At 43.1% G+C, this 12,424-nt stretch overlaps 1 protein-coding gene across 2 annotated transcripts in view; it reads right to left on the bottom strand.

Annotated features, from left to right (window-relative positions):
- VPS41 (VPS41 subunit of HOPS complex) overlaps window positions 1-12,424 on the bottom strand; it is a 115,963-nt gene that overhangs the window by 19,741 nt on the left and 83,798 nt on the right. For both annotated transcript variants that reach the window (XM_082754220.1, XM_082754219.1), the window contains exons 17-22: window positions 7,259-7,351; window positions 6,642-6,769; window positions 5,666-5,810; window positions 4,341-4,382; window positions 4,139-4,189; window positions 2,796-2,933 (exon numbers count right to left, since the gene is read on the bottom strand). In XM_082754220.1, the coding sequence (XP_082610346.1) occupies window positions 2,796-2,933; window positions 4,139-4,189; window positions 4,341-4,382; window positions 5,666-5,810; window positions 6,642-6,769; window positions 7,259-7,351 (597 nt within the window). The remainder of the gene's footprint in view (window positions 1-2,795; window positions 2,934-4,138; window positions 4,190-4,340; window positions 4,383-5,665; window positions 5,811-6,641; window positions 6,770-7,258; window positions 7,352-12,424) is intronic.

Raw genomic sequence — 12,424 nt, 5'->3', positions numbered from 1 at the left:
CTAAAGGATACTTTTCCATGAAGTTGCATTACTCATTTTGACAGGAATAGAGCTCCCTTAATAAGTACTGTCAGGTCCTCTGGCATTAATTAAAAGGAGAAACTCCATAGCATTTTTTGATTTTTCTCTAAAATAAGTCTGGAGACAGGATGCGCATTTGAGTCTGGATTTTGTCAATCCCTAGCTTTAAATCTACTGGCAACTTCTTTCTGCTTCCAGAAGTTGGCTAATCCAAAAGCATTAAGGTTATCTACTGGCAAGACTTTTTTCCTGCAGGTGGACTTATGAGGTTTCTAGTGATGGAGGTCTACTTGACATTCATTGTTAACACAATGAATGTAGATCTGTACATACCCACAGGGTAACCAGAATGGCTTGGGGAGAGAAACCTCAAATTTTTTTGTGAACAACCTCAAAGACAACAAAACAAAAAACAATCTAATCCAAGAATGAAAGCATTTATTGTAAATTTGGTTTAAAGACGTCCGAGCCAATGCCATGAGCAGTTACAAAACTTGTGCATAGTTGACCAAAACCACAATTACTAAAATTACCAAACTGATTACCAAAGAGTTTTTAGTAACTGAAGGGCTGGATATGCTATAAATGATGCCATGTCTGTTTCCAATCTTGTAGCAGAAAGCAAACTCAAGATTGATGGCGTTGCTACAAACGTTCACCAATAAAGACAGTTATACTTGGAAATAAAAAATGTAAGTTGATAAGATACAGCTACAGCTGAAGATATAGGTAGGAATTGACTCTTCCTTCCATTCTCAAATTGTTTCAGATGAGTTACTCCACAAATTAAAGAAACACACAATGAACTTCAGAGCAGGGGTAATGATTTCTCAACTAGATACTTTGGAGGCTTTGTAGCTATCCATAACTAGTAATGAATATATTATAAACACATCTGACAATCTTTTTTTCTCTCCGCTTAGAGGTTAAAGTACGAAGTATCAGGTATTCAGTATTTCCAGGAGCTGCACATTTACTGACTGTCATGCTCCCTCTAGAGGAAAATAGGGAACAACCATACTTCTCTTTCAGTTTGTTTTATAAAACAGTTGCTAAACTAAACTTGAATAACAGTGACTTACTTTTATAGAACAACAATGATTTATTTTTGCGTGGTTTATCATTTATTTATGACAACAGTAAGTGTGAATTTGTTCATTATAAAGTGTTTTTTTTTATTCTTTTTTTTTTTTTTTTTTCTTTTGTCAATTTTTACACAGCGCTGGAATCTGCTTAACAGGAATTGAAGATATGGGCACCTGGAAAATAATTTTTCCCCTTTTATTTCCTTGGAGCAAAGATTTGTATGTGGCAAAAAGCATTATTATATGATATATAGGGTAAGAAGTATAATTATAGATTATCAGCAAAAGTAAATTCAGTTAAGATTTGTACTTTGTTGGTATCCTTCCTCTCTTCCTTAGCTTCTTTCTTACTGAAACATATTCATGTTTTAACATAAGGTTAAAGTAACTCTTTTTCTAATATCGTGTGCTATCTTCATTTATGCACTACACTTTTCTGTATCACCCATCACTGAATATAGGTGATTGGATCTGGAATAACTAAAATTAGTTTGCATCAAAAAGAAAAATTAGTGCAGGTAAGTTTTGATACATAAAACCATGATTATGCAAATTATACGGTAGACAAAAGCTAGAGAGAATCACTGTTAAAAAAGCAAGCATCACTGACAAAAGTCTCTAGCTGGAAACCTCTCAGGCTCATTGTCTAGAAAGATCACTGAGACAACCTAGGCTTTTGGATATTTTCAAAGACCAAGGCTGCAAGGATAACACAGTATTTTCCAGTGTTCCTATTGCAGAAAAGACGACTGACAGTTTACAAAAAGCAAGCAAAATAAGAGAAAGTGCTAAGAATGCTACTGGTTCTGTTTAGAGTGTTAACCATGTAAAATGCAATATTTGATACTACATTTAAACTATTCCACTGGTATCATCATTATATTGCACACAGAGAGGAAACATTTCAGAATGGCTGAGCAGAGCAGAGCTTAACAGCAAAACCACAAATAATAAAAGAATGACCCAACTGAAGAGGAAAACTCAAATTTCCATTCTGCTCACCTTAATACTAGAAGGGTAAAAAACAAAACAAAACAAAACAAAAAACCAAGAACAAAAACAAAACAAACAAAACAAACAAAAACAAAAAACACACAGTCGAAATATGACCATCATCAGTTTGTTTAGCTTTTGTCTGATGAGAAAGATCACGGAGGGGAAAACATAAAAAGGTTAAAGAAGGTGGCAACACCATACTTTGTAAAATTCCAAGTCTACTAGCAGAAGTACAATGCCAAAACACTTTTTGCTCTGATAGTTTAGTGACTGTTACATTGTGTAAACTACTGGAAAGCAACTTAGGACTTTAGAACACAAAGTCCAGTTACAGTTATTCATTTTTCAAGATCTGACACTGAGTAGCTTTAGGTTCTTCAAAACAAGCCTTGATTTCTTGCAACCACAACCCACTGTTTAATCAGGTCAGGTACTGATGCATGGATATGCTTTAGGTATGCAACAAGTGCAAATCTGGGAATTTTGCATTAAAAATAACCACAATTTCTGCCTTCTGAGCTAAGAGGTCTCAGCTATCAGCCAGCTGTGGGTGCATCACTTCTGCAGGTGATCACAAATTCAAGGGATTCCTCCTTTTGGCAGTAGAGGGCAGTACCAGACACATTTACAAATTTACCAGACTACAAATGACATAAAAATGAAAGACTTGTTTTTACATCTTGGGGGGCTTACCTTCTCTAGTGGACAGTGTGTGCTGTCTCTGAGAAATGGTAGTAAATTTGGACGATCGTATTCAGCATAAAGACTGATCTGTTTCTCATGATATCGTTGTCCTTTATGGTGATCTCTTTTGAAAAGCTTGTGCAAATACTAGGAATAAGAAAAAAAGAATTGGAACTAAAAACTCTTATAACATTATTTGGACTCTGCTGTATAAAAATGTCATCCAAATTTCCTCAGGAATATAATAGTACATACTAAAATGCACAGAGATTAAATACCGATTCAGAAGACTAATTTTACATTTTTCTGAAGTACCCTCATCACAGCAGTCTCTGTAAACCAACTCTGTTAAATAGGTTTTCAGCAACACTCGAGTAAATGTCTTTAACTTTCAAGAAAACTACTGAATTTTGAATTTAATAGAAAACTTTGGAGAAATATGTCATACAAAACATTTTGGTTATATAGATATGTTTGGCCATTATGGATAAGCAAAGATTATGAAATATTTTAACTGAAGTACTCATACTGTAAATAGTGAGGCAAAGCTCCTTCTCTCTTGATGAGCACAAACAAGTCATAAGAATAATCTGGATGGTTCCTTTTACCCAAAGGGAAGCAGGCTCACACTTTGAAACTAATACACTTTCTCCATAAACTGACGGCCAGTCTTTGTAAAGCACTTGGGCTGCAGGCTGCACACTTCATAAAGCTGTTTGCTATAATCAGATCTCTAAAATATAAACCCACGCTCTCTAGCAGATCGATGCACTGAACCCCAGCCAGCACACAGCAGCAAGTTAAACTTCCCTCCCTAATAGAGCCCAAGACTGCAGTTACACGTTACGCATTCCACTGACAGCACATTCCAACTGGTGCTGTTGGAATAGCAATGTGGAGCTTCCTGTGATATCGTAATTCTGCACGAACCAGAACAATCCTGAAGTGTATGGAAGTTAGTGCTCTAGAAAGACAAGCAGTTTACTGCTTGGAACAGCAAAATGCTCTTCAGAGTTGCAACCACCATCCAATGCCGTTTTAGTGTAGGGGAAGAAGAAGGATGCAAACAAGAAGTAATTGACCAGAGAAGACAAGCATCCACAACGTGAATAAGGAATACCCCAGACGATGTTAAGTAGTAAGCAGTATGTTATCAAGTTCTCACAAATTAATCACTTTAAGATTATTTTACTACTGCCAAAATGCTATTGACATGGTAAAAAGTGGATTATATATGCAATTTCAGTGTCACATGCACACTGACAGTGTATCTATAAAAGATGTATCCTGCAAAGATCATATTCAGCTCAAAGTGAAACTAGCAGAATATAGAAATGCTGTAGTTCAGGTACCACATGCTGTAGTTCGGGTCTGTTTTCTAACTCTTCAACAACTCTGTCGATCTGAAAAAAAAAAAAAAAAAAAAAAAAAAAACCAAATGAAAACCAAGAGATCAGCAAACTTGTGAAGAACATTGCATTCACTGGACTGAAAGCAAGACGGAAAAGGCAAGCAAGCACTGGAATTACCATGCCATGAACTTGTTATACTTACGGAAATTTTATCTTCATTGTCCAAAAGCATGTCTACTGCTTTCTAAAGTAAAGAAAGAAAACCCCGTTATGGAATAAGTTTGCACAATTTCTCACTTTTGATACAGTATTATACTTGTTCACTTCTTGGTATCCAAAGGACACTGCAGACCTACTCTTTCCAACAGCATTAATTCAGAGAGTAGTTTGCATAACATCAGCACTCTCTGACAGCAGAGCACTACAGGTAAACACATCGCATGTTCTTCCAGAACACCTCTCCTAAGTTTCCACATTATCACCAATCAATTCTATACACTCACATTGCAGGTAAAGTATGCCTATTGAATCATGGGTCACAGAAGCCTACTGGCAAATGCTGTACAAATACTATTTACCCCATTGCAAAAGGGGATTTTAGGGTGACGACCACATAGGAAACACACAGCATAACTTGCCTCACAACTAGATTCCTCCAGCCTACCTGTACACTGACACAGCAACACAAACAAACATGATCATGTAAAGCAGAGTGGCCACCAGGGTTCCTTTTCTGCTTCCTCTTAAAAGCAAAATTTGCTTCACATTAAAAAGAAAAAAATCACAGATGCCTGTGATACAACTTTTTTTTTTTTTTTCCTTAATTTATTAAAAAAAGAACTATACAGTATTTGTCATACATAGTTTACAAGGAGCATACCAGAGATGGTCATCTTTGGTATAGTCCCAGTGCTGCAACAAGAGCTGCACTGTAATAGCAATCTACTGGGTCTTCTCCCAAGGATCATATGCAGATTGTTTCCCCAAGGACCCTATAGGTTCTTTCCCCAAAGCTCACACTTTTCCACTAAAGCTCATTTGCTGAGGTTTTAGCCAGATGGGAAGAAAGAAGGATGAATTCAATACAATATGCATACTTCTTGATTTGGGGGATTTAACTCAATAATCTTGCAACGTTTGAGAGGTAGATTAATCAATTGCAATGAAAGAAAAGTGGAAAGTACATTTAAAGTCTGCCTCACAATAAATTAACTGTTTACTTTCTGTGGCTCATTAATAGTATTATTTGATCAAAAACGCAGAAAGAATATCATGAAAGTCTACCTGAGAATCACAACAATCTCAGATACAGCACTCTTCTCACTGTGAACAATAATTTGTATGGAAATACAAAATAAAATTTCATCCTTAGGTCAATTAGTCTAGGCAAACATCTCCTTATCTCAGAAAGTATACAAACATAGCAAACACACTTCCTGCCTCAGCAGTATCTTTAGCTCATTTATTTTTCATCTGTTAAAATATCTCTAGCTGAAAGTGAATATAAAATCATTAAAATCACCGTACCTCTGAATCAAAATCCATGAGCAGAACAATTTTATCTCTGATGGAACTGAAGAGATTGTGCTTGTGGATCAACTGGAAGACATCTTTGTGTCTCAGAGTTAGGTAAATTTCTAGGGCTCTGCCATAGCGCTGGTCATAAGTATACCTGATAAAAAGCAATGTTATAATTTACTTGATCTAATTGTAGGAAAATTACCCGAGGGGAAAAAATAAATATACCCTAGGATGTGAAACTTATTGGGATGCTGCTTAATTTGAGGAATGTTTGAATAGTTGCCATGATTCACTTTTGTTGATGGGGAACTAACACTGGGCAATGTTATTTTCAATTCTGTTTACAGAACAGAACACAAATATGTGGCTGTTATGTGGTTCTCTGAGTTTTCACTATCCTCTGTTTTCAAACCACAGGGGAAGCTACACAAAACATTAAATTTTCTATTTTTGGAAGCTAACTGGAAGTCACTTCAGAGCTAAGAAAACATTATTCTCTTAAAACTTTGGGATGGGCTTTAACAGAGGAACAGACAGTAGTAGGTTTGCTTTCTTCAAAGAGGCAGTATGGAAAGAACTTAATATAAGACTGTGGCTGAGAAAAATGAAGAACTTATCCTTGGAAGAAGTAGCCTAAAACCATACCAGTTTTAACACATTTTTCAGTCACATATTTCCAGCCATGCAGCAAACTTCATATACTACTTTTGAAAAAGAGGGAAAAAAACAACTGTTTATTTTCCCGTGGATAATTCTGAAACACACGCCTCACAAAAGAGGCTTCCTCTGACAGCACAATGAAGTATGCTATTTGTTTTGGAAGAAAAGTAGCAAAAGCGATCTCATATGCAACTCTTTGCCTTCATACACTGCAAAACTGCAGAAAAGCAAGTATTTCTGTTAAGAGAGTTAGGTTATTTATAACCTACAGTATACTATCTCAAGCTTACTTTTTGTAATAGGAGTTTGAAATTGTACTCACAGTTCTGCAAGTGTTCTTAGCAAAGTCCTGTTCTGTGGATCTTTCTTCAGGTGATCTACTACAGCTTGAACTATGATTGTGTTGTTGTAGAGATCTCCAGGCCACTCTTTTATCAGTGTTGCAAACCCCTAAAAGTATAAGAGATTGTAACAGAAACAGAAAGAACTGCCTAAGGAACATTTCAAAACATCAAAGCCTCTGAGATGATACCTGCTGTGCTTCACCTCTAAGCAACTTTTACGTGCCCAGAGACCTGCACAGTGTAGAGCACAGATTTTCCTTCTTAGGGCAATGTTATCAAGATTCATGAAGCTGGGTCCCTTTCAGGTGCTGTACGCTTTGTGCAGCACCTGGACCACTTGTGCTGTATTAAACAAACTAAAAATAGAAGTATTCATAATAAGTAAACAATCTCACAAAACTTGTGTGCTCTGAAGAACATCCTACTTATTCTTCTGAAAACAAACAAAATCTGTCTTTTTATTTTTGCGCTATCATGAAGTTGTCCACTGGCAACCTGTTTGAACACAGTGGAGAATTTGTAATCGGAATTCTATGTTGCTGAGGGTATTTGGCTGGCAATAGCTACTACATGTGGACATGTCAGGCTGCAGTACCTCGTAGTCACTCTCCAAAAACTCATGCAGGACCATCTCATAGATAAGAGGTTTCAAAACTGGATCCCGTCTGGGCAAGTAACGACTAATTGCCTATAGGAACAAAGAGAACAAAGAGTAAGAAGGAGCATGATAAGTAATATCCCAGTACTTCAATTATATGAAAAAGAATTATTGTGAACCAAACAATAAAACCATGTACAAAATACTAATAAACACTTGATAAACATTGGAAGCATTGTATAATCATATTTGTAAGTAGCATTGTAATATTACTTGCTTTAAGATGGCACACATCAGAATCTTATTACTTACCCTGAAGGAATTTTCATTAGAAAGACAGCAGTAAGATACTAGTTGGTGGAATCGGCTAATCAGCCACTGGACTTACCGAGGTGTGAATATTTACTGACAGTCATTAGAAAATAAAACATACACAAGACCCCTCAGAAGATGAAAGTTATCAAAATCCATTTTATCCAGCCTTGATATTAAATATGGTAAAAAAGTATGAGCAGTCGTTAGCTGAAAAACTTTTACTGAAATGGTTGCTCCACACTGACAGGAGCAACGTCTGCCAGGCTGGGGTCCAGGCGGGGAGCTTGGAATCAGCCTGGGAGCCAGGGATGTCCTTGACATGCAGCTGGACACCTGAGCACCAGAGACATCCTGAAGAGACCATCAATAAGGAAACAACAAGAATCTGAGGAACAACTTGTTCCTCAAGTTGCGAAGGTGAAAAAGAGCCTGGGCATAAGGAAATTGGCCCAAGAAAGCAGCAATGTGCATGAGAAATAAAGAGATGTTTAAAAAGTATGAGGAACATCGTCAGCTCTTGGCTGTCCCAGGAGTATGGGAGAAACAAATAGCATCTCCTGGTTTCCTGAAGTGGTGGTGTCCTATGCTTTCTTAGGCATAACATTTATAAATGGTATAAAACAGGCCTGATTTTCACCCCAAACAGAGCTCCTTTCGTCTGAGAAGCTTCCTGTGCTGCTCCGTGGAGAGGAACCCATGCTTGAGCAGGCGGCTCCTGAAGGACTGCACCCTGTGGTACAGCTCCCAGGCTGGCACTTTTCAGGCCGACAGGCATTTTCTTCTGCCCCAGGTTCGGGAGACTTTCTGTCAGCCTTTTTCCCACTAGAGCATGGTCACCTTTATGGCTCCTCTGACCACCCACACTTTCCCATTCCCCTCATGACTTCCCATCCCCACATTTCCCACAGGTGCACACCACATGTAGCCATTCCCCTTCCCTCCGTCCCCTCCAAGCTGCAGCCGACATCCCCAAACCAATTTGTGTCTGCAGACAGAGGCTTTGTGAAATGGAAATTAAATTTAAAAATGGAATTTATTCTGGTTGAAAGTGTGGCTGATGCCACCATCCCGGCCCCAGGCAAGGTCTGTCTGCCCACACAGATACTGGGCCGGCACTTCTCAGGCCGGCAGGCATTTTCTGCTGCCCCAGGTTCAGGAGACTTCTTCTGTCAGCCTTTTTCCTGTTAGGGCATGGTCACCTTTATAGCTGCTCCCCACACCCAGTGTTACAACACCATGATAATTTCCCATCCCCAAAATGACTTCCATCTGGGTTGCTTTTTAGGATTTATTTTTTTCTTAAATGCCGGGCCCAGCCTGGCGGCCCCCATGGTCACCAACCCCCAGCTCCTCCTGCCGAGCCCTGCGCAGCCAAGATGGATCCTCGGGGTTGATGTTCAGTGGGGACCGGGGCCGCCTGCGCCCATCCTGCTCCCAGTGCCAGGAGAAGCTGCGGACGAGCTGTCGTGGCATGGCGGGGCTGTGGTCCCTGCGCCTGGGCGAGACGCTGCGGGACCGGTAGCTGTAGGGGCTCTGCCGTCACTGTCGTCGCCGCCGCACCAGCCCCATGTTGTGCTGGAACCTTCCCTGGGGCTGGCAGGCCGGCACCAGCCTCACGATGGCAATGATGGGCTGGCGGCAGAGCGGACAGGTGGCTCTGTGTGCAGCCCAGGGCTGGATGCACTCTGCAAAAGCAGTGCCCGCAGGGGTCCACATGAGCTGCATCAGCCAGCGGGCCCTGGCAGATGGCGCAGCTCTCTTCTACGGGGGCCTCCGCTGGCTGCTCCTGGCGTGGCTGGCTCATGGCGTCTGCGGCTCCTCCGGTGTGGAGATGCTTGTTGTTCCCGGGACGCTGCTCTGATATCAAGTGGGTATCAAGTGTCTCTGGTCCTCAGCACCTCCCTCGGGGGTTGCTAGCAGAATCTCAAAGACTCGCAGCCCACCAGCAGCACCTCAATGACTTGCACTCCACCAGAAGAACCTCGATGCGTTGCCTGCAACCAGAGGGATCTCAGCATCTCACATGCCCCCAGAAGGACATCAATGGCTCGTGTTCCAGCAAAAGGTTGTCGACATCTTGGGTTCCAGCAGAAGGACCCGTATGCCTCACCTGCCACACAGAAGCACCTCGACGTCTCTTGTGCCACAAGAAGAACTTCGACGTCTCGTCTCACGTTCCACCAGTAACACCTTCACCTCTCACGTTCCAGCAGTGAAACCTCAACCTCTTGAGTGCCACCAACTGGACTGAACACAGGCTGGACACTCAGGGCACTTATAGCCACCTGCCTTTTGTGATGCTGGAGGGTGGCAGAGACTCTGGGGTGACATCACTTGGTGTGCCCCTGATGGCAGCACTAACAGAGGTAACGCGACTGTTGTGAGAAAATGCTGACATGAAATGGCTGCTCCACACTGTCAGGAGTAACGTCTGCCAGGCTGGGGTCCAGGGCAAGAGCTCTCTCTTGGTCTGGAAACTGTGCCTCAGAGCCAGAGCCTTGACGTGCAGCTGGACATCTGAGCAGTGGAGATATCCTGAAGAGACCATTTAGGAGGACACAACAAGAATTGGGGGACCAAGTCATCACCTGGGAAGGTGAAAAAGAGCCTGGGCATAAGGAAATTGGCCCAAGAAAGTGGCAATGTGCATGAGAAATAAAGAGATGTTTTAAGAATATCAGGAACATGGTCAGCTATTGGCTATCCAAGGAGGATGGTAGAAATGAACAGCATCTCCTGGTTTCCTGATTGTGGTGGTGTCATCGTAGAATCATCAATGAACCACAGAATGGTTGAGGTTGGAAGGGACCTTTGAAGATCAAGTCCAATGCCCCTACCAAGCAGGATTACCTAAAGCACATGGCACAGGATGGCATCCATGTGGGTTTTGAGTATCTCCAGAGAAGGAGACTCCACAACCTCTCTGGACAGCCTGTGCCAGTGCTCTGTCACCTCCACTGTAAAGAAGTACCCTCTCATATTCAGCCAGTACCTCCTGTGCTTCTGTTTGTGCCCACCGCCTTTTGTCCTGTCACTGGGCACAACTGAGAAGAGACCAGTTCCATCCTCTTGCCACCCTTCCCTCAGATATTTATACACATTTGGGGGACGAGACTCTGGAGAGCAGCCCTGCAGAGAGGGATCTGGGGTTTTTTGTTGATAGCAAGCTGAATATGAGCCAGCAGTGTGCCCTGGCAGCCAGGAGGGCCAACTGTATCCTGGGGTGCATCAGGCATAGCATTGCTAGTCGGTTGAGGGAAAGGACTGTCCCACTCTACTCTGCAGTGGTGCAGCCTCACCTCGAGTACTGTGTGCAGTTCTGGGCACCATAGTACAAAAAGGACGTGGAACTATTTGAGAGTGTCCAGAGGAGGGCTATAAAGATGGTGAAGGGCCTAGAGGGGAAGATGTATGAGGAGCGGCTGAAGTCACTTGGCCTGTTCAGCCTGGAAAAGAGGAGGCTGAGGGGAGACCTCATTGCGGTCTACACATTCCTTGTACAGGGAGGATGTAGTGGGTTTATGTGGCAAGGTTTTGGTAGCAGGGGGCCATAGGGGTGGCTTCTGTGAGAAAGATCTAGAAGCTGCCCCATGTTTGGTAAGGGCCCCACTGCTGACCAGAGCAGAGCCAATAAGCGATGTTGCTTTACGCCTCTGTGAGAGCATATTTAAGACAGGGGAAAAAAATGCTGTGTCACACAGGAGCTGGGAGAGTGAGAGGAGTGAGGAAAAGCCTTGCAGGCGCCAACGGCAGTGAAGAAGGAGGGGGAGAGGTGCTCCAGGCGCTGGAGCAGAAGTCCCCTGCAGCCTGTGGTGGAGGACCATGGTGAAGCAGGATGTCCCCCTGCAGCCCATGGAGTACCACGGTGGAGCAGAGTGCCACGCTGCAGCCTGTGGACGAGACCATGGTGGAGCAGGTGGCCCTGCACCGACGGAGGCTGCCGCCTGTGGAAGACCCCTGCCGGAGCAGATTCCGGGCCGGACCTGTAGCCCGTGGAGAGGAGCCCACGCAGGAGCAGGTGACCTGGCAGGAGCTGCTGCCCGTAGGGGAGCCAGGTTGGAGCAGTTTGCTCCTGAGGGACGGACCCCGTGGTACAGACCCATATCTGGAGCAGTTCTGGAAGAGCTGCTGCCTGTGGGAAGCCCACACCGGATCAGTTCATCAAGGACTGTATCCCGTGGGAGGGACCCCACAGCACAGGGGACGAGAGTGACCGAGAAGGAGCGGCAGAGAAGAAGTGCTGTAGACTGACCATAACCCCCATTCCCCTGTTCCCCTGTGCCACTCGGGGGGAGGGAGTGGAAGAGGGTGGATGGGGGGAGAAGGTGCTTTTGGTTTCTTTCCTTTGTTTCTCACTTCTCTAGCTTTTTAGTAATGAGCAATAAATCTTACTGTCTCCCTATGCCGAGTCTGTTTTGCCCGTTACAGTAATTACTGCGTGATCTCCTTGTCCTTATCTCAACCTTTGAGCCCTTTTCATTGTATTTTCTCCCCGTTCCTCTTTGAGGAGGGAGAGTGAGAGAGCAGTTGTGGTGGAGCTCGGCTGCCCACTCGAGTGGAACCACCACAGGGGAATGAAGGGGCAGGTGCCAATCAGTTCTCTTTAGTGATCAGTGATAGGACCCACGGGAATGGTGTCAAGCTGCAACAGGGGAGGTTCAGACTGGATATCAGGAAGAGGTTCTTCAGTGAGAGGGTGGTCTTGCACTGGAACAGGTGACACAGTTATGGCACCAAGACTGTCAGAGTTTAAGCAGCATTTGGACTATGCTCTCAGTCACATGGTCTCAGTTTTTGGGTAGAACTGTGTGGTGCCAGGAGTTGGACCCAAAGACCCTTGTGGGTCCC

Source organism: Aythya marila (genome assembly GCF_965140915.1).
Source record: "Aythya marila genome assembly, chromosome: 2".
Lineage (NCBI taxonomy): Eukaryota > Metazoa > Chordata > Aves > Anseriformes > Anatidae > Aythya > Aythya marila.
This window is presented reverse-complemented; position numbering and strand designations above follow the sequence as displayed.